Source organism: Bicyclus anynana, chromosome 2, assembly GCF_947172395.1.
Source record: "Bicyclus anynana chromosome 2, ilBicAnyn1.1, whole genome shotgun sequence".
NCBI lineage: Eukaryota > Metazoa > Arthropoda > Insecta > Lepidoptera > Nymphalidae > Bicyclus > Bicyclus anynana.
Window position 1 is genome coordinate 3,236,086 of NC_069084.1, and position 23,044 is coordinate 3,259,129.

The 23,044-nt window shown below is 40.6% G+C and overlaps 1 protein-coding gene across 4 annotated transcripts in view; it reads left to right on the forward strand.

The window, feature by feature from the left end:
• The window catches only part of LOC112045576 (anoctamin-8), a 39,819-nt gene that overhangs the window by 2,430 nt on the left and 14,345 nt on the right, over positions 1–23,044 (forward strand). For all 4 annotated transcript variants that reach the window (XM_024081831.2, XM_024081839.2, XM_024081846.2 and 1 more), the window contains exons 3-18: positions 1,631–1,760; positions 2,363–2,468; positions 6,404–6,542; positions 7,145–7,261; positions 7,893–7,999; positions 8,082–8,185; positions 9,226–9,307; positions 10,025–10,177; positions 15,780–15,897; positions 16,966–17,021; positions 18,057–18,131; positions 18,630–18,762; positions 19,162–19,331; positions 20,467–20,664; positions 20,977–21,108; positions 21,789–21,920. In XM_024081831.2, the coding sequence (XP_023937599.1) occupies positions 1,631–1,760; positions 2,363–2,468; positions 6,404–6,542; positions 7,145–7,261; positions 7,893–7,999; positions 8,082–8,185; positions 9,226–9,307; positions 10,025–10,177; positions 15,780–15,897; positions 16,966–17,021; positions 18,057–18,131; positions 18,630–18,762; positions 19,162–19,331; positions 20,467–20,664; positions 20,977–21,108; positions 21,789–21,920 (1,952 nt within the window). The remainder of the gene's footprint in view (positions 1–1,630; positions 1,761–2,362; positions 2,469–6,403; positions 6,543–7,144; positions 7,262–7,892; positions 8,000–8,081; positions 8,186–9,225; positions 9,308–10,024; positions 10,178–15,779; positions 15,898–16,965; positions 17,022–18,056; positions 18,132–18,629; positions 18,763–19,161; positions 19,332–20,466; positions 20,665–20,976; positions 21,109–21,788; positions 21,921–23,044) is intronic.

Here is a 23,044-nt window from a genome sequence, read left to right on the forward strand (position 1 = left end):
ACTATAACAGCTAAGTAGCAATTGCTATTTAAAGAGTAATAGTTGACCAACTTAAAAAACGTAATTCAAAAATTGCATCCTCATTCCGTTGTTAATTAAAAAGATAAAGGTATCATTATGAGACTGATTTTCACGAACGAAAACGGAAAATACGACAAATTTTACAAATTTATCTTCATCGGAGCAGTTCCTCATCTTAAATGCAACAATAATGTACTTAGTATCTTACTTTTACTTTCCGCAAGTAAACAAATGTGCATATGAACAAGATACAAGCACTTGCTAGCCTATGCAAACCAAATTTAACACTATTCTAAGTTCACTAAGTTTTAATTTGTATGTGTATGGTTTGTTGAAGTTAAAAAAGTGTGCAGTTCTCACACAACCTACCTGAATTGCAATTTCAGTGTACAAGTTCTCATTGCAAATTCAACATCTGGTTTTCATAGATATTAATATTCATATTATTTATTTTACATCAAACTATGAAACTCTTAAAAATCTTCTAAAACAGATCTAAATATTTCATAGTTATTGGCCTGTAAACCTGCCGCCTTTGCCATGAAAATATCTCATGAGTAAAGTATGCAATTTCTAAAATCACGATCAAAACATTAAATTCTAGAACATTCTCTATATTTCAGTACATCATAATCTTTACTGTGTAAGTTGTTTAAATAAATCAGATTGGTGGAAGTTGGCAAGCCAATTTGGCACGAGAATCGCTTATTTAACTTTGCCATTTCACGACGAATGCAGCAAAAAGATACGGACGACAAATTGAGGTGAACTTTGTTGGTGATTTGTTTTGTTTACTACTGTGTAATGAAGGTGGAAATCAATTTTCATAGTTGTGCGTAGGCCTATCGTTGGAACGACTTGGCCTCAATCAATTTCTTCTCTAAATAAATAAATTTTTAAAAAGCATGTACACGTTCGTAGCCGATTGTGGACAGCAGCAAGCGACACTACTGATTGGTTTCCATGCATTTTCACAGAATATATACATAATAATAAAGTATTTCTATGAAATCCTTTTACCTACTGTGGCTAGCAACCTGTTGTCTGGAAGGTATTTAGAAAATACTCGTACTTAAAAACCGAAATCGTCGCAACGATATGTCGCCTGCTACATATCAATGTAGACCGAGGACTTGACGTTTTCAACAAATCCCTATTAAGAGTCCTGAGAAATTACGTAGTTATACATTTTTTTAAACGTCGCAACAGATTTACAAAGCTAAACCAACATTCTATCTACTACGCTATGTAAACGTCTAGATACCCTACTGGGTTACTTATTGTCAGTAATGTTGTCTCTGTTACGTAGTGTGTGCGGGCTCCCTTGGTTCATATATGCACAGTGCCGGATTAAGGTAACTTGATGCCCTAAGCAATCAACCTTAGGCCCCCCCCTATCCACGTGTTGTAGGTACTGTAGGTAGAATATGAATGTGTTGTTCCTCCTGCCCTTATCCAATGGTAGACAGGATGTCCTAAGCAATTGCTTAAATAGCTTATAGGCTACTCCAGGACTGCATTTATGCACATATATAAATACGATAATTCATGTGTTGTGGACTGAACATGGCTTACATGTTCAGTAAATAATTAAACTATGACGTCCCAGGTCTCCCAGACAGCATGCTGCTGTGGCTACTACAGAAGCTGCGCGGCAGTCGGCCCCGCTTGCGTGTGTGCGTGCGCCAACACGCGTCGTCTCAGTGCTCCGCCTTCTACATCACTGCTGATGACGATGTGTGAGTCAGGTTTTAACTGCTATAGGGCAAATTTTGCCAAGATCTGCTTGTTACTTTTTTTTGTTTTTATCTCTACCCAGAACCTTGTAATCTGAATTCACATAGATTAACAAGGCAGCTAATATAATAAATTGTTTGTAACCATGTAATATTGAAACATAATATATATAGTCTAAAATACGACAAAGTATAAAAAAAGTATAATTAAAAATAATAGTCTTTTAAAGTTGTACATCTTTTAAACAAAAATAGCAGAAACTATCAAATTCATCACCCTATTTTAACGACCCATTATACTCCTAGGTCTACCTCCCTGTAGTAGAAACAGAGCTTAGATTAACAATCCAGTGCGAGATGACAAGCTTAGGGTGACAATCATTGACCCTGTAAAGTGCAGATGATTGTGACAATGAACGGGACAGACGGTTTAAAATGATGTCTTACAGTCTTAGGTATAAGGGTATTAATATCAGCAACTGCCCAAATCTGTTACCGAAAACTTCTTAGGAGAAAGAAAAGCTTGATTTAAATTACAAGTTAAGAATGAAAGCTCTCTCTCTCTTCCATATTTCCGCCAATGAATAGATTGTGTTCGTCCCCAGTCTCTTGCAAACTGCTGAAGAGATCCACCTTCCGATGTTATTGAAGCCGGAGTTCGGCGGCGGGTACAAGGAGTTCACTGTTCGCGACATGCATTGTTTTCAAAGGGTGAGTTTCTATTTCAATATTTATTAAACAAGCCCGCGACTTCGTCCGCGTGGTAATCAATGTAAACTTTCTACCGCTAATTTACCACATTAGGGGTTAAAAATTCTTGAATCTCATGGTATTTTGTATCTTTTCATGATTTGTGAACACATTTTTAAAACTTTAACTCTAAAAATGAAGAACTTCCCATACAAACTTTCAACCCTCATTTCACCCCCTTCTATTTTTATTTTAGAGTCAAAAATACCCTATGTTTTGCTCCAAGCCCCATTTACCATTATACGGTTTAGGCGTGAAAATGTAACAGACAGAGAGACAGACTTACTTTCGCATTTATAATTACATTTATAATATTAGTATAGATTTATTAATATTTCATTATTTTAGTAATTAGTTGTTATAATATTTGTTCAAGCAATTTACAACGCTAATATCTGGTACTATGTATTAGCAGTCGGATTGTTATAACTATTTTTGTAGCAAACTCATGAAGAGTAACATAGGCTATTTTAAAGGGAGGGATAGAGAGAGTGATGGGTAGGGAAAGTTTGTTTTATAGTCTGCTGTTTGAAATTCTCAAAGGGCAAGGGATTTCCACGTGTTTTCCACGTGGATAGCGGGTATTTACTAATCATAACATAGCTTATTAATAGTAAGCGTAAAGGTACCCCATTTTTAAAATTCTTTTACATTTCGTGATTTTGTAAACTTTTTTTTTAATCAAAATTATCAGCTCATTTTTAATCAATATTCAAATATCGTTTCTATTTTGTGTTTAGTTATATTTTGAATATCATCCCACTTCTGAAGATATTTCTTCACGGCTCATTATAAAAAGAAGGTTGGACGCTCAAAAACTGTTGTTTGTATAACCTATATTTTGTATAGCGCAGGTTCTCATACAAGGTTGTATATAAAATGTTTGCACTTCTCCAGTGTGGAGAGGTTTGACGAGCTCGTCTGAATGCCGTTGTTAATTAGTGTCATGCTAAACGCTTTTGTGCTTGCTAGGGAGAGAATACAAATTTTTATATTCTAAAAAACTATGAAAATTAATTCACATGTATTTACAATTTTTTTTTATTTGAATTAAGAAAGTCGTAATGCAAATTATTATAGTTGTACCTAGTGGACGCTCGCGATTTCTTTATTATAATACACTTCTGTATTACAGTAAGTTTAAACTTATTTCTATTGTTGAAAACAGCACTAAAATCAAAATCTTAAAAAAAAGCTATTATATTTTGCCTAGTAATATTTTACTCTAGTATTTTAAGTACCTACCCATAATTTTTTTTATTTATTTAAGTGTTATAAACCTATTATTATTGTTAGTGCGATCGATTTGAAACTAATAATTAAATACATAGGCATATAGCGCTATAGGCACATATCTCCAAATCGAGAAAATTACAAATATAAATTCGCTAAGTCATTACACAGTTCAAGAGACCGTTAAATCCGTCCTTCGATATTGGTGAAGTGGAAAAAATTCATCAACGTCTCGGGTCTTGAAACCTGTATAAGTAGGGAGGTCGAGATCTCAACAAAAACATCTCTATACATTTGTATTTTAAAAAGTTTATAGTATTTTTTTACAAGGCAAGTTAGCGTTTGACTGCTATTTATGAGTAAGTAACGATGAAGTCTAAGATATAGTAGCACGCAAACTTGTTGGTGGTATACCTTTTGCTTGACCCTTAGCCTATTTCTACATACGCATGTACTGTTAGAACTCTTTGTGAATGGTTTATTTCTGCATATATTTTTGAATTTAATGTTATAATAAAAAGTCACGCATTATCGTATTTATTTAATTGTTCTGAACACGTTTTTAACAATATATAATTTAGAGTATATTTCAGCGGTAAATAGTTTATCTGAGCAGGTAGAAGGAGATATGGTATGCCGTTCCAGATGCCTTATACGTCTTTTATGCGTGTTAAGATTTTTTTCAATTATGTAATTCTATAGCCTATATAAGCCTCTTTTGTTTGCGACAACGTATACAAATTGTATATAAATCGAGAGAATGCTAATAGCAAAGCAATTTTGTAGGAGCTGGGTATCGGCAATAATTACTTTAGGAACTACAGGGATTTAAAGGTTCATATCTGTTTATACTTCATGTAATGAAAAATATCTTATATAATTTTCATCTATGTATTATTCATTTATGTATTAATCAGTTAAGATTGACTTTGTGTACCCGAAATGTCTCATTAAAATCAATATATTCAAACCTAGTCATCATCCCCATTGCTATAAAATATAACACACCAATAAAGCACAACATTTGCGTGTTATATTAGTGGCGTTCGCCCCGAAACCGTCGAGTTGCGTGCTAACCAGAATTCCATTTGCGTCAAGCGACAGCCAAAATATTTCAGCCCTGTTAGGAATCCATGAATAACCTAGTATTGTTGCAAACGGTCCATAAATTCGAAATTTCTCGAATGCTTTGAATAATACCAAATGCTATATCGAAGGGTTATTTTTAGCGGATTCCACTTCTGAAATAAAATATAATAGAGAGGATAAGTTTTATTAACTTTTAAGCATTAAATGTAATGATAATATAATATTAAGATTATAAAACTTATAATTATTGACATAAATAAACTTAAAGTATACTTATTTCTGATTGACGGTAGGTTATAAAATGTTTTGCATAAATTTCCATTTTCAGACAACTTATTGCTTGTAAAAAAAGTCAACTTTGAACCTACATTATTAAATTGCTCACTAAAACCCTTTCCTGATAAATGTGTATTTTAGTTCTAAAGAAATTATGCCGGAAAGACAGTTAAATACATATATATGGTCGTCAAATACAGAACCTTTTATTAAATCGTTTTCACTGTTTTTAAGTTGTAATGCTCCAACCTAAAGGCACATAAATACCCAATAATAAATAATCGTCTCTGTGTCTATAACCTTAGCAGATCTTTGTTTAAATCCCGCAACGTATGAAATACACATAACTTTCTAGACAGTCATGCAGCGCTGATAAAATATGAATTATTCAATATGCGTACCCCATATTTCAGGTTCAGTACTATTACAATGTAATGTTCCTTTAAATGAAACTAGCAAACGCCCGCAACTTCGTCTGCAACAGAATAGGTATAAACTTACATCGTACGTGATAATTTTTAGAAGATAGAGATAGAATGAATATTGAAGGCATTCTTTTAAGGATAACTTTAGTCTTTAAAATAATGCCGTTGCAGACTTTTTTATCGACTTTTAATAGAAGAATATCCCATAGTTCTGTTCTATATCTTGGACGAATTAGGCAGCATTTTTGATGGCGTCTTTTTTTGACATTTCCAACTACCTATTGTGATAGTTCAACCGCTTTCAACAAACATATCTCCAGTTATATATCTCCATAATTATTAGCCCTTTTTAACGGATCACTACAGGGCCGCGCCTCCCTCCTTATAGAAGAGGGGATATGGAGCTTAGACCCATCACACTGCTTATATGATTAATGACCCGGACCTGCTTATCGTGCTCTCCGAGGCACGGAGGTATAATTCCACCAACACAATAGTGTGATTATACACTAACATTATAAAGGCGAAAGTTTGTGTGCGTGTGAGAAGTTTCTTTGTTCCTCTTTTACGCTGTGGCTACTGAAGCAATTTGGCTGAAATTTGGAATGGAAATAGATTACTCTGAGTTACCGCTGGATTTGTGGAAAACCGAAGTCCACGCGGACGATGTGGCTCATCCGCGTGGAGTTCGGTTCTTAGTACTACTGCTAGATGCACGATGTAGCTCGTCCGCGTAGAGTTCGGTTTTTAGTACTTTTAGATATCTCATATAGCCAGGATTCGAACTCAGGACCTCGTGATCAACCCCATAGAACCCTAACCACTGGACCAACGAGGTGGCTAATATTAAGTGTATTCCCTAATGTGTAACAGGGATCATCGGCCGCAGAGCTACTCAGTTCGCAAGAGCGGGGCGCGTTAGTGAAGCACGTGCTCGAGTCGGCACGCGCGGAGCCCGGCGACGAGCGTGCTCTGGAGCCCGCACTTACTCTGCGACCGGGACAAAGTATTGGTATGATACTCGTTAAGTTAATGAATATTTATTTATTTTGGTATTCTCCGCAACGAACCAGACCTCACAGAAAATCCTTTTAGTAGGGCCACCATACGTTCACAATATATCTCCTAAAAACGACATATTGCCGACCAATAGCGGCATATAAAAATATGTTTTTTTCTTTAAGAAATATACTTTTACACATCATATTATAATCTCCTTATTACTTTTATACGGGGGTATACCTGAGTTCCCGGGGCCGACGTTGTATTGGCCGATGCCCTTCACGAGATATCTCGTGGTGCGCAACCACTTTTGTTTCTACTACTAAACTAAAAACTAAAGGTCGTGTCCATATTTCCGTGTCCTTGTTGCGTTCTTCACTATATTCTTTCTCTCATTCAGTCTGCTTGTATATTTTTACATAGACGTCTTAAGTGGAAGGCCCGCGGCTCTTATAGGCCGTACAGACTATACTTTAATATTTTAGTCGAGTACGAACAATTTTTGGGCGGTAAATCCAAAAATTGTTCGTTATCGACTAAAGTACTAAAGTAGTCCGACTAATAGACCTGACATGCGACCCACGACATTATCTCGTGAATCACTGGTTCCAGTGCCAGCGTGCGTGAGCCGTGGTGTCGTGGCGAGTATGTTCCCACTGCACGAGCGCACCGCTCTGGAGAGCCTGCGCAAGAAGTGGGTGAAGACGTTGTTCACACCGCAACCGTTGGGTGAGTTCTACTCCCATACCTTATGGTGCGAGATCCGTTATCTATCTATACTTATAATAAATCTGTAGAAAGGTCAATTCTGTATATGAAATATATTTCCAAAATAACTGTCAGGGGGTGATAAGTGGTCGATACTGATGCCAAAAATGCAGTCAGTAAAATTTTTGTCGTGTCTGTCTGTATGTTCTTTATAGAAACAAAAACTACTCGACGGATTTTAACAAAACTTGGTACAATTATTCTTCATACTCCTGGGCAGGTTATAGTATACTTTTCATCACGCTACGATCAATAGGAGCAGAGCAGTGGAAGGAAATGTTGGGAAAATGGGAGAAGTTACTCAATTTTTCAAGCTTTCGCCGCGTGGTATGTTCGTTATTGAAACAAAAACTACTCGACGGATTTTAACGAAACTTGGTACAAATGTGTTTCATACTCCTGGGCAGGTTATAGTATACTTTAAATCACGCTACAATCAATAGGAGCAGAGCAAAATTTTTTTTTTTTAAATATTGTAGGGTACAATATTTTTTTTACCCTGACAATATTTTTTTTTAAATTTACAACTGGAAATTTTCGGTCAACTTAATTTTTCGGAGTCTATTATATAGTTTTTTTTAATTATTTACAGATGAAATAAGTGAATATTTCGGGGTGAAAATAGCGATGTACTTCGCATGGCTGGGACACTACACACAGTCGCTCACGGTGCCGGCCGTCGTGGGGTTTGTGTTTTGGGTAAATCAGTTCGTATTTATTTATTTTATTTATACTATATTGCACAAAGAAAATAGAAGAATAATTTTATAATTTTTTATAGGTTTGGCTGGGAACGGCAAACGATTATTGGAAAGACATAGCGTATGTGCTGTTTTCACTGTTTAACGTTTTATGGGCCTGCGTTTATTTGGAGACGTGGAAGAGGTGAGTGTCTTGAAAATGGGCCGTTATATTAAGTGACATCCCCTGGCAACGTACTGCCAAGTACCTAGGCGTTACCTTCGATAACCGCATGAGCTTCTCCATGCACGTTAACAAAGCGAGAAAAAAGGCCGCATACGTAATGCACCGCCTTTACGCTATGATAAATAAGAAAAGTAAATTGTCCCTCCGCTCAAAGCTAACGCTTTATAAAACTACGATCCGTCCGATCTTAACCTACGCTAGTGTAGTGTTTGCCCACCGTCCCAAAGCGACCCTTAGGCCGCTTCAAACCCTACAGAATCGTTTTCTGCGTCAAATCACGGGCGCGCCGTGGTTTTTACGCAATAATGACCTCCATAGAGATCTAGAATTACCGACAATAGCTAAGTACATGAAACAGCTCTCTCAAAACTATTTTGACAGAGCTGCCATCCATCCCAACCAACTAGTGGTTGAGGCCTGCAATTACACTCCCAACCTAAACGCTAACTGCAAGCAGAGGCGTCCCAAGAACGTCCTTTACGATCCAGACGATGACATAACAACCGACAATGCTTCCCAGGTAACACAATCACAAGCTACACAGCGTCTTCGCCGGCGAAGACGAGGTCCCCGATATCTAACGTCACCCGGACGTGGGTTTTCTAACTCACGATCTTGGGGGCGTCCGGACTGATTCACTCAGGTCACGGTTACCTCCTCCAGAATGGCCTTCTAAGCCGGGGTCCGAGTCTCATAGGAGACGCCCTTAGAGAGCCATTCCGTCCTCTATCTTTCTTTCAGCCTTCGGGTCACATCAGGCGATGCTTCTGCGCTCGCCCAACCCCCCCGGTGACGCCGTAGTGGTTCCGCAGGGAGCTATCGGCACCTACTCAGACAGAAAAAAAAAAAAAAATATTAAGTGACTAGCGTATTAGCGGACCAGTAGTTCCTGAGATTAGCGCGTTCAATCAAACAAACAAACAAACTCTTCTTTATTATATTAGTATAGATTATAGATTAAATAAGGTACTTGTAATCAAGAAATGCTTTTGTTGTAGATACTCGAATGTGTTGGCGTACCGATGGGGTACTTTGGACCAAAGGGATGAGCTACTGGTGGAGCCTCGTCCGTTGTTTCAAGTAAGTTGCCTTCTTTTTTTTCAAGTAAAACTGAAAAATGTTTAATCAGGCGAGGAGGCTTTTAAAATGCGCGCTGCCATCTACAGGCATTGTGAATCAGTGTTTGTTATTTAGAACTACCAGTAGATGGCGTTCTTGAAGAACTTCGAAACAATCCCTCATACTTAAAGCATCTGTTGCTATGCAGTTATGCCTGAAGCTCACAGACGGCGCTTTGTTATTTAAGTTCAAGTTAAGTTCTACTTCAGTTCTGTGGTCTAAAGTAAAAATAGTAAGTTGTAAGTATGTTGATTATTTTTGCCTGACGTTTCAAAAGTGCTTGTAAACGATGCCTGATGAATTAAATGAATTTTGATTTAATTTGGTTAGATTGGATTTAGAGCCTCAATAGCACAACGGTGGTGGTTTGATCTCCGACCCGTTGGTCTATTGTCACAGTCTTTCCCGACTAGCAGCGTGCACATGCGTGCGAGCGCGCCCTAGCGTGCCCGCACGCATGTGCACGTTGTTGGCGGACGCGCTCGCCGTGGCCTGTTGCTCCTCGGTTGCGCACCTTTCACTTTTCAGGCGTAGGTATTGAGACGTACATAGTGTATGGTGCGGGGCAACATGCACCCATTTAGGCAGCCGATCTGAAAGAGTAACATTCATTGCGTCGGAGCTGACACACACTTTTTTTTTAAAAGAAAACAAAAGAAATGTAATAATTGTCGGCAGGGAGAGATGGGCACGAGCGAGGTGACGGGCCGGCCCGAGCCGCAGTACGCGGCGTGGCGGCGGCGCGTGTGGCGGCACTGCGTGTCTCTGCCGCTCATGTTGCTGTGTCTCGCGGTCGCGGGGCTCGCCACCTTCGCCTTGTTGCGCACGCAGGTAACGTGTAACGGGTAACTGTGCTCAGGGAGAGATGGGCACGAGCGAGGTGACGGGCCGGCCCGAGCCGCAGTACGCGGCGTGGCGGCGGCGCGTGTGGCGACACTGCGTGTCTCTGCCGCTCATGTTGCTTTTTTTTTTTTCTGATTGTGTAAGTGCCGTAGGCTCCTTATGGGACCTCAGCGGCGTCACCGGGGGGTTTGTGCGAGCGCAGAAGCATCGCCTGATGGGGCCCGAAGGCAGAAGAAAGTAGTGGGCGGAACGACTCTCTAAGGGCGTCTCCTCTGAGACTCGAGCCTCGACTTAGAGGGCCGTTCGGGAGGGGTGTTTTGGCCTGAGTGTATCAGTCCGGGCGCCCCCGAGATCGTGAGTTAAAAAAAGCTCACGTCTGGGTGACGTCAGATATCGGGGACCTCGTCTTCGCCGGCGAAGACGCTGTGTAGCTTGTGTTTGTGTTGCCTGGGAAGCATTGTCGTTCGTTATGTCATCGTCGGGATCGTAAAGGACGTTTTTCGGGCGTCTAGATCTACAATCAGCGTTGATATCGGGGATGTAGCTGCAAGCCTCAACCACTAGTTGGTTGGGGTGGGTGGCAGCTCTCTCAAAATAAGTTTTCGAGAGCTGTTTCATATATTGGGCTATTGTGGGGAGATCTAGGTCTCTATGTAGGTCGTTATTGCGCACAAACCACGGAGCGCCCGTGGCCTGACGCATAAATCGGTTCTGAAGGACCTGAAGGGGTTTTAGGGTCGCCTTTGGGCGATGGGCAAACACTACACTAGCGTAGGTCATTATTGGACGGATGCAGGTCTTATAGAGAGTGACCTTAGAGCGGAGGGATAATTTGCTTTTAGCACATATCATAGGATAGAGACGACTCATCACATAAGCAGCTCTTTTTCTGGCTTTCTGTATGTGAGTCGCGAAGCTCATACGGGTATCAAAGGTCACACCTAGGTATTTGGCAGTGCGTTGCCACGGGATAGGTGCTCCATGTAAGGAGACCTCTTTTAAATCGAAGTATTGGCGTGCAAGTTTCCTTGAGAAGAGCACTGCTGCACTCTTCTCTGGGTTTACCTCTATCCTCCATTTGCGAAACCACTTTGCTAAGTGTGTTACCGCTTTCTGGAGGCGGGCTATTATGGATCTACGGTAAGGTGTGTCACAAACAGTGCGGTATCATCCGCGAACTGGGCGATGTGCACACCTGGATGGTTAGTGGGTATATCACTCGTAAAGAGTGAATATAAAAGCGGGGAGAGCACGGATCCTTGAGGGACTCCCGCTTTGATGGGCCTGGGAGACGAGAGAGTGCCATCTAGGCGGTATCAAAAGGTGCGATTTGACAGATAATTGTGAAACAATCGGACCAGTCTGCTAGGTACGCCGAAGCGGCTAAGCTTAACTATTAGGCCTTCGTGCCATACTCGGTCGAAGGCTTTTGCTACATCGAAGAAAATGGCCCCAGTAGGAATAGGAGTGCGAAGCCGGGTAAGGCCGGTGAGAATATGCTCCGTGAGGCGATGCGCTTGTTGTACACAGGAGTGTTGGGTTCTAAATCCGAACTGTTGTTTGATGAGAAGTTGCTTCTCATCGCATACAGCCTTTAAACGGTTAAGAATAATAATCTCGTATACCTTGGCAATAGTGTTGAGTAAACTAATAGGGCGATAGCTAGAAGGGAGATCGCGGGGTTTGCCCGGCTTGTGAATACCTATGACAGTGGCTTCCTTCCACGCATTGGGGAAGGAGCAGTGTGACAAGAGGACATTAAAAATGTTAACAAGTAGGTTTATAATCTCCATAGGGAGTAGCTTTATCGCTTTGTTACTTATACAGTCGGGACCTGGGGCCTTCTTTTTATGTAGACCTTTGATAACCGAACGAACTTCATCGCAAGTCGTAGGGGGAATCTCATCTCCATCGTGGGGGAGAGAGAGGAGGGAAGCGAGTTCTAAATTCACTTTCTCCACATGAAATGGGTCTAGGGAAATGGTGCTTGGAGTACACTGGGATTCTAAACTGTCAGCCATGCATTCGGCCTTATCGATGTCCTCGAACGCGGGTGGGAGGCCAGGGCGTTTAAGAGGTGGGGTTGCCGAGACAGGTTCAGCTTTGAGAGCTCTCGCCAGGCCGTAGAATGCTACGTGCGATGGGTCGAGCTGTCTTAGCCTAGTCCCATTGTCCGTCATGAAGGCGGCGCAGGCGACGCTTGCACCGTCTCTGGAGATTCCAGAGTATGCTCGCATTTCGTCGTGTCGGTTCGGCGTCATGGCGTCTAAACTGAGTGTTCTTACGTGTTAACAAGGCCCGTAGGTCGGGCGGGGGAAGGCGCCTGCTGAAGACAGGGACCTCCCGGGTGGAATCACTTATTGCATCGCGGATGTGTCCGTTTAGATTTGAACAAGCTGCGAGCGCTTCGCCTAACGTTCCTATCTCGTCAGGAATTTGAGCTAGATGAATTGAATCTAATGACTTGAGACACTCAGACAGTCTCCCGTAATTTATTATGAATTTAGTCGGGAGGGTAGCGGAGGGCGGTGGTCCTAGCTGGAGTATGACTGGTCGGTGGTCAGAGTCCAGGTCTGATATCACTTCTAAAGGACTCACTTGAAGAGTGATGTTCTTTAGAAGCGCTATATCAAGTACACTAGGACTTTCGTTACTGTCAGGTTGTCTCGGGTATCGTGTCCATTTGTCAGGGGTGTGCAATACAAAATTTAAATCCTCACGTTCAGTCAGTCGTTTCAGTTTGTTTCCTCTGACATTGTTTCTATGACATAACCAGCTTGTATGTTTGGCGTTAAAATCTCCGGCCAGAATAACGGAGTCACCAAGGGAAAAGAGTGACTTAAGGTCACTCTCTTAGAGTTCTTTAGTACCTGAGAGGTAGACCGATACTAGTATGATCGGCGGAGGGCCGGTCATGCTGACCTGACATACGGAAACTTCCATGTTTGCAAGAGTTGGAGGATCGAGAGAAGTGCAGTGAAGAGCCCTTCTGTGATAAATTGCAGTGCCTCCCTTCTTGTTGGAGACCCTGTCGTTCCTGATCATTTGAAAGTTCCCTATTTTGGGATCTCGATGGCTAGGTTTCCAGAAAGTCTCTTGCACTAATAAGATGTCTATTTGGTGTGCGCTTACAAATTCGCGCACTTCGAGTATTTGATCGGTAAGCCCGTCTGCATTAAAGAAGCTGACAGTCAGGGAGTGTGGTTTTAATCTGCCGTTAGACGCCATTGAGTTGGTCTTTAAAAGCCTTAAGGGACAGGAGCATGTTGATATGCTCGCCGTAAGCCGCTACGGGGTCGATTTTCGATTTCTCGATAAAAGTCAGGTACTCGGCTGGATCAACCGAGTTCAGGAGGCTGGAGGTCGCTTGGAAAGCGTTGAAAGTGGCCTGAGAAGCCTTGGGAGGGGCCGGGGTCGCGGGAGCGGTCCTCGGTGTCTGCGGGGCGACCGGGGAAGCCGGTGCTGTTTTGGGAGCGTTAGGCGCTCCGTTCAGTGGTTTGTCCCATGCATTGGTGGTAGGCACCGGTGCAGGGACATACTTTTCAACGGGTTTATGTACGGCGGGTTTCCGACCCGCTGCCTTGCTCCTTCGCTTACCAGGCTGTGGAGCCTTTGAGCATCCACGATAGTTCGCGGGGTGCCCATGCATACCGCACAGTACGCAGCTCGGGGGCACGTCAACGATCCGCTCCTTTCGGGGGCAATCTATAGTGCCGTGGTCTCCAAGGCACTTAACACACCTGGGACGGGCGAAGCAATTTTTTTGACTATGTCCATAGATTTGACATCTATGACACTGGCCAATACGTCCGCGGTTATTTGGTTTCTCAAAGGAGAGACCGGTAAGATGGCATATGGCCTTTAAATTGTAAATCTTCTTACCCTCTGGAGAGAGCTCGAGGATTACAAGAACTAGGTCGATGGGCTCCTCCGCATGTACCGCTCACGTACTACGTGAGCGGTACATGCGGTGGACTTCGTGCACTGGGAGGTCCTGTGCGACGAGGTCGGCTTTAATGAGTTCGGGACTGAGCTCTTTGGGGAGGCCACGTACAACTACTCGGAGGACGCGCTCCTCGCTAAGTGCGTAGGTGTGATACCCTACTGAGTTTGACCTTAGTAGGGCGGTAAGGCGCCTGTGATCGTCTGACGACTCACATTGGGCGCGGATTCCAACGGCAGTCAGTCTGGCAATTGGGATCGGAATAAGGTTAGCGGTGAGTAGAGGGACAATCCTCGCCCACGCGTCTTTATCCCTTATGAACAGGGGTGGGATCTTTTCTTTTCGGGGCTCCTCCATAGGGGAATCCTCGGTCTCGGAATCGGAATGATTGGTTTGCGACTGAGATTGAGTGTCAGTCACAGTGACCTTTCGGGCGGGTTGGGATAAGGCTTTAGAGGCCTTGCGCTTCTTATTTTTGACGACAGTAAAGCCATCGTCTTGGCCCTCTGAGGCCGGTAAATCCAGCGAAGGGGCTACCTGTTGCGGTATGACGCAACCAGGGGTTGCGGGGGGTTTTCCTTGAGAGGGACAACCGGTTTTAACAATGGCCGAGGCCATAAAACTTACCTGCGAAGGTAGAAGGGGACCGGTATTTGCGGGGGTTGCGGGGGGTTTTTCCTGAGGGGAACTACCTGTTATAACCGGTTGCGAGGCCGTGAATGCATCCAGGTAGCCTGGATACTTAGTCTGGAGGTCCTTGAAGAGGGCCCCCAGAAAATCAGGAGAGTAACGGGGGTCCATAGCAGACCCCGGGACTAACTGGAGCCTCCCTGCCAGGGCAGGGAGGTGTGTACCTAGTATGTAGCCCTAATGAGTCCTCGTCTTTAGGTGGCGAGGGTGTACCTACGCTTATTCTAGTGTACTCACGGATGGGAACAACTAACTACACTAAAACAACGAAGAACACTATCACGATACAGCACAACGCACAACGGCGCGGTCGAGCGAGAACACAGCACTTTCACACCCAGATCGGAGCACTGTAGAGACAACCGTACTGGACGACTGCCTCGAGCGGAATGAGCTCATGTTGCTGTGTCTCGCGGTCGCGGGGCTCGCCACCTTCGCCTTGTTGCGCATGCAGGTAACATGTAACGGGTAACTGTGCTCAGGGAGAGATGGGCACGAGCGAGGTGACGTGATGTCATTGCTATTTTCCACCCCTGGAGGCATACGTCCCCCGTTGCCTGCCATGGGTCAAATTTCATATAGGTCAAGTCTCTCCCCGGAAACATTTTGGGGCCTATTCAGGAAAGTGGCAGGAGGAGCTACCACTCTAGCCAGGATGACTCACCTAGTGTCCTTTGCGGATGTGTATCTCGTCTTAGGCAAGAAGGCGCGAGTCAAGTGTGTGTGGATGTTTGTGTGTGTATAGTTTATGTAACATCTTGCCTCAAAACACGAAGTACAATCACAAGCAACTTCTTCAACTATGAGGCGGGTAAACAGGGCGGCCACTAAATTTGTCACATCAAGCACTTCGGGGGCGATTTTTTCTTCCGAAATAAGAAACATCTTTCTTTAATTTAATTTCGCTTGCGAAACACAACTATTTCTCTCTAATTATTATTAAAATGTTTATTTCAGGACTGGTGGGAGGAAACTATATACTATTTCAGTTGGATACCGCGCGCGTTTTTGGCCATTTTGATCGCAGTCGAGGAGGAAGTGTACGCACGCATCGCCAGATGGCTCAACGACAAAGGTACAATAACATACATGAGCACTTTTTAAATTTATATGTATACCTTGGTATTATATGTAGATGTGGCACTTATTACGACAAAAAATACTTTTTAAAATATATATTTTTTGTATACGTAGTTTACTTGTGGCGATACAATACATTGATCCGCTGTAAACTGAAACGGAGATGACCTAACACGGTTATGATGACGTGACAATTTTATCACGTCATTTTGCTTTTATCTGATTGGTCCATTTCTTTGTTGTTTTTCTCGTTTCCGAGCAAGTTGTAATGCACGAATGGATAATTGGATACTTTGATACATTATTTGTTTTTTATATATTTTAAGTTAAGGAATAAATTTCATTTATTTTAAATAAAAATGTATTTATTTATATTATTTGAATAATAAAGTTATAATTTTCAGATATTACAATTTCAAAGATTTAATAATTCAAATACTGTTGTAGATCAGAATAATTTATTTGAATCCAAAAGGCTTTCCTTTAGAACTCTCTTTGATTTTATTTTTTCTTTAATGTAAATATTATCACCCTCTGTAGATGTTAGGAAAAATGTAATACAAGTGCCTAAATATTACCATTTTTATATAAAAAGTTAAGTTACTCGTACATTCCCTCCACGTTTTAGTATTTTTTACACTTAAGTATTTTGTAAAAGAGTGTGTTGTGTGGAGTTTTTTTTGTGCTAGCAACACTGACAAACAGAAATAACACTTGCGTTTATGGAAAAATTTGATTTTGTGCATGTGTCAAACCCTTATCTTCTAGAATCTATTTAGATGGAATTTCATAGCACACTTTAATATAGAGACGAGATAATTAATTATATTTTAGTCCGTAATAGTTTTAAAATAATAATTACTCAATCTAGCGATAGTTTATTTATTTAGACGATATAAATGTAGTAGTACGAACGAAATATTAGTAGTGGTATAATATATTATAGCGCATTTTATTTTTCTCTTTACCGCTTACCAAACTGGAATGGACACGGACATAAACTACTATTTTGTGCAATGGTAACACCATCGTCCGATTTGTAAAACCAAATAATAAATTAAAGAGAACTATCGACTCGAGACAAAGTATGAAAATCATCTGATTCTCAAAATAGCATTGGTTTGTATTTGAATCGCTGTAAAAACTAATGCTGTACTAAAAAAACGTAAAAGCTTAATCACGCTTTTGCTAGACTAATTATGAGGTTAATAACCAATGAGTTTTATTAGAAACTCTAATTAAGAAACACAGCGAATGCAAAAATTTGCACAGACTATAATCGCTTGCATGAATTTTTCTGTGCATGTCTTCTAAAAATACAACTTTTTGCATTGTAGAATTTCCATTTGACATAATTATTGTTTTGTTAATCATTAATACATAACATTGTCACCACAACAAACAGTTAGACATTGATCTGCTTAAAAATAAATAAATTACTCATATTCAATGTAGCAGTCACTTTGAACACGCATTTAAAAGTACTCATTTAACATCTAAGAATGGATTAAAAGGTATACGTATTCTTAATAGAAGAAAGGGCTCGTTCTTAAATAATTCCACAAAATTATTGAAGTATTTTACATTTTAAAACATATTATATTTTGTTGTATTTTTTATTAGAAATAAATCATAACTTAAAAGATCTTGGAAACAAAATGTAACATATTTCGTTAAATATTAATTTAGGTATTTATGAGGGAGCACTATCGTCATTTGTGACCCAAAAATCAGTTCACCAGATCACACACCACTATTAATTTTATTTGCTGTCATTATAGATTCGAAGGCCTGGAAAGTGCACTTTTTTGGAATATAACTTCTTCAGGAGTTGGAATATCAGAGTATACTCTCTATGTGTATCGGTCATAGTTCTTGTTACACTAGAAAGAGGCAAAACACCTTGAGCATTTTTCATGCTGTACCCTTTTTTAGATCATTCAGTTATTTGGTATGTCTATGGCAAACAAAAACTGGAATTGATTATAGTTAATGACATTGATTCATTAATTCTTTTGTTACTATTCATTTGTTTCCTACCTACCTAGAGACAGCAATTTTCAAAAAAGTGTACTTTCCGAAGTAGAAAGCTTTCGATGTGAAAATATAAAGGTTAGTGGATGAATGTTTTTAAAGGTAGCTTTTAATTTTCAGTTTCAATTCGTCAACTCGTTTATGAGTTTGTTCTACATTGCGTTTTATCTGCAGGATATGGATAAATTAAAAGAGGTAAGCATTTTCAAGGTTTTTATAGTCACTAGATTGATATTTTTATACTTGGATTTCACTGCGTGATTGAACCAGTCACGTGAAGAATATATATATATATAGCTCAGCAAGTCGCGAAGTTGAAGTGGCAATGGTCAGGGCACATAGTTAGATTCACAGAATTAATATTATGTATTGGATTTTTAAAAAAATATAATTCAAAGACTCACCTCTATGGTTTTTTTTCAAAAATGTGTCACACTAAAATGTTTCAAAAATAACGTAATATTGCGATATTGTATCTTTTGTCTGTCTCTGTCAGTATGAACTCCATGAATCTTAGAATTGTATATTGTACAGTAGTCCGTATCTATTAACGTAATTGAAATTATTGGAATTTGAAAAAAAAAATTGTAAGACTGCTTTTGTTAAAAAGTATGGTATTACAGACTAGAATGTTTAAATGAATGTTAATAATGAAGGAATGTCATATGTTTTATATATCGGTAATTATTTCAGCAACTTGCAGTATTGCTTATAACCAGACAGATTATCGGGAACCTTAAAGAATCGGCGTTACCATACCTCATCGAGAACATGAGGTTGGCCAAAATGTGCTTCGATGTGTTCGGTGCTATAAGCCCTAGCAAAAGTAAGTATAAGTATGTAACGATGTCGTCTAAACATTCTCTTCTGTGTAGTTGTAGTATACTACCATGACCACGGCTCTCAATAAAACTATGAATTTAATTAATATTCCATGGTGATGGTGAATAGCCATTCAAAATATTACGTGTAACTTGTCTATTTAATGGATGATAATTATTATTGAATAGTTTGTACATATCAATTTAAGAGGAGAATATTTTCTAGTACCATATTTTAGAGTTATTTCTTAGAAGTCGGTTTTTAGTTTTAGAATTTATTTTTAAAAATGAAAGCTGACTACAACGGCTTTTTAAACAAACGAAATATAATAATTATTTAAATAGTTGTGATGAATATTATAGAATTAAAACAGCAAAAAATAATATACTGCCTTATATTCAAGTACCGACAGCTGCGCAACTGACAGAGGTGTTCGAAAAGAAGACGTCATCTTCTGGAGATCCGCCGGAGATGTTGATAAACGGCACAGAGAAGGAGGAGAGGCGTTACTCCGACTCTCTTGTGGGGCAGAAGATCATACACCAAGCGGAACTGGAGTCACAGTTGTTCAAGGTATATACTAAAAAGACCAATATTATTGGATCTCATTGTCAAAGCCAAAGAATATTGTAGTGTCCTTTTTAAGTTTTAAATTTGACCAGTATTTCTCAAACTGCCTTTTTGGTCCAGTAGCCATAGACTGACTTTGGTACGTGTTTTTTTGATGGGTTCGAGTGCTCCACTATGATATATTGAATCTCCCTTCCAGTACCCATTGTTCCACCACATACCTACATCGTGGGTATCTTCAAGTCAAACACATTCTAGACAAGCGTCCACCGTAGGCTGCATATTCGCTTGCCATTGGGTACGATTGCCTCAGCGTATACAATGTAAAAAAGGCTTTTTACCAATTTCTCTGTTGCAACCCAGGGTTACGAAGTTAGTCACCGCAGAGAACATTTTGCTATCGGTCCATATCATTGACATTTGATTGTAATAATTGTAAAACCAAATCACAAATAGAGATGTACGCAAAAGAAATGCAACGTACACCAATTTAACTAAACGAAACGCAAATGAGAATGCTCATCCCCGGCACAAATCCTGGGCATATCCTAACCACCCGGCAACTTACTTATGTCTAAAAAAATCTTGATGATTTTACTTTATCAAAAAATTGTTTGCTTTGCTACAATGTTTTACGACATTTTTAGTTCTATCTTTTTTGGACAGACGAATTACCTTTATGGTATTGCTAACAACAAATGATCGAAATCAAGCGGGTTTCTCTAGACCGTGGAGACAAGACACCTATTTGATTGATTTGATCAATCCATAATCAGCTCACTGCTGAGCTCGAGTCTTCTCACAGAATGAGAGGGGTTAGGCCAATAGTCCACCACGCTGGCCCAATGCGGATTGGCAGACTTCACATACGCAGAGAATTACGAAAATTCTTTGGTATGCAGGTTTCCTCACGATGTTTTCCTTCACCGTTTGAGACACGTGGTATTTTAATTTCTTAAAATGCACACAACTGAAAAGTTGGAGGTGCATGTCCCGGACCGGATTCGGACCCACACCCTCCAGAATCGGAGGCAGAGGCCGTATCCACTGGGCTATCACGGCTACAGATACCTATGTCCAGCAGTAAACGTCCATCGGCTGATAAATCAAATATTGTATTTGCATCTGTTATTTCCAGTACGACGGCACGTTCGCGGAGTACCTCGAGATGTTGACACAGTTAGGCCACGTGGTCCTGTTCTCTGCGGCGTTCCCGCTGGCCGCGTTATGCGCGCTGCTGAACAACGCGTGCGAGGTGCGCGCGGACGCCTTCAAGCTGTGCCACGTGGCGCAGCGGCCCTTCGGCGAGCGGGTCAGCAGCATTGGCAGCTGGCAGGTATGTACACACGATACAATTGTTATCAAAACTTAAATTAATAGCAGCTCCTACTCGACTCCGCCGAAAGACGTTATTCCAAGTGCCACATAAAAGGAACAACTAACGCTAACAACTCGGTAATGACCAGAATTACTGATAACCTCATTTTTAGTTTGTTTGTTGGTAAACAGTACTCATCAAGAAAGGCTGTAGTATAATTTCAACATTTTAAATAGTTTGTAACATTCTATATTTCAGTGTCTATGTAATTTAGATTAAGATAATTTTTTAGTTTTTTTATTTTTATATTTTTCAATCGTTCGGCTATAGCATGCGATGGAAGCGATGGTCGCCGTGGCGGTGTTGGTGAACTGCGCTCTCATTGGGCTCTCCGGGCCCGTGCATAGACTCTTGCCGGACGCAACGCCCGCGCAGACGATTCTAGTCATTGTGGCACTGGAGGTAAGGCATACATTCCTACTACTAGACAACTTTTTTGGTACTTGGAATTTTATACTATTATGCTATATGTCGATAAGTTAGTTCTTTATTCATTTACTAGCGGGCCCGGTCAAGCTTGGCTTTGACTTATGAGCACTTGCCTGTTCTCTATCCCTTTTATTCCTACCTAAACCTACTCTACCCTAATCCACCCACAAAGACCACTTTTTTATAAGCTCACGTTTAATAAAAACTTTGAACTTATTTCGAGACATGCCCCTGTGGTTTCATGTGGCAGCCTATTGTAAAAACTTGTGCAATTTACCGCCAAAGTCAAACAGACTTCCCGGAAAAGATTGACTTTACTATTACTCCAGTAGGTATACATTTGGAAATGCAAATTAACCGAGAAAGCTGAGTTTTGGATATGAAGCGGAGGAAACCTAGAAAAGTTTAACTTCAAATTGTCGACCATGACCATCCTATGTGCATTTTCCATCACTTTAAAAAATGGGTTGAATTTAGTTTTTTTTTATAAAAACTCTGTTCTCCATTGAGAAACGAAAATTTTGACTTTTTATTACTTTTTATGAGTTCAATATTGCGAAAAATGTACATAGAAAATCTTTTTCGAAAATTCAAAATTAAGCTGTTTTAGGGTTCCTGTAGGATATTCAAATATTGTCTGGTGTTGTTCTCAGCACGTGGTGCTGGTGATAGTGCTGTGTCTGCGGCTCGCTATCCCCGAGATCCCGGCGTGGCTCGCCACCGAGATGGCCAAGGTCGAGTTCCAACGACGCGAGGCCATCAAGAATGCGCACGCGCCTCTACTGGTGAGTAAGATTTACTATAGTATGCGCCTTATCAACTGAGCCGTCCATAATATGTAGCCAATTTCAATGGCCTACTACAAACTATAAGGCTATCTATGTATAAAATTCTCTCTTCTACATAAAAACATATGGGAAGCTTTAGTAGACCAAGGGCTCGAACACAAATATATACGCTTAATAAAGAATGTTTACGACCATAGCACAGCTAGAATCCAGCTTGAAAAAAAAAGTCAACCATTTAAAGTACAAAAAGGCGTTAGACAAGGAGATCCCTTATCTCCAAAATTATTCTCAGCTGTCCTGGAATCAATTTTCAGGCGACTTAACTGGGATAGTTTTGGGATCAATATCGATGGTACATCCTTGACGCATTTGAGATTCGCTGATGATATAGTGCTATTCGCCAAAACATCTGAAAACATGAAAATAATGTTAAAAGACCTTGCGATGGAAAGTGAGAAAGTAGGGTTAAAACTCAATCCAGAAAAAACTAAAGTGATGACAAATGGAAGCAAAGACACGTTACTTTTAGGAAACACAGAAATAAGCTACTCTGACGAATATATCTATTTAGGTCAAATCATATCACAAAGAGAATGCATGCGCGAAGAAGTAAAACGAAGAATTACTAACGGCTGGAGAAGGTATTGGAGCCTGAAAGAGGTTATGAAAGACAAAAACCTACATATAAACATTAAGAGCAAACTGTTCAACACCTGCATATTACCCGTCCTTATATACGGCTGCCAATCATGGACTTTGACTCAAGAAATGACAAGAAAACTCGCAACTTGCCAACACGCTATGGAGAGAAGTATGCTGAGTTTCAAGAAATCAGACAGATTAAAAAACAGTTTCATCAGAAATAAAACTAAAATAATAGGTGTAACACTAAAAATTAGAAGACTAAAATGGAAATGGGCAGGGCACATGATGCGAGGCCATGACAAATGGAGCAAGAAAGTGTCAAGGTGGTATCCCAGAGATGGTAAAAGGAAAAGAGGCAGACCGCAGAAAAGATGGGATGACGACATCAGAGAAGTGGCTGGAGTGATGTGGAACAGGGTGGCTCACGACAGGTGTGAATGGAAAAGGTTGGAGGAGGCCTTTGCCGATTGGCAAAC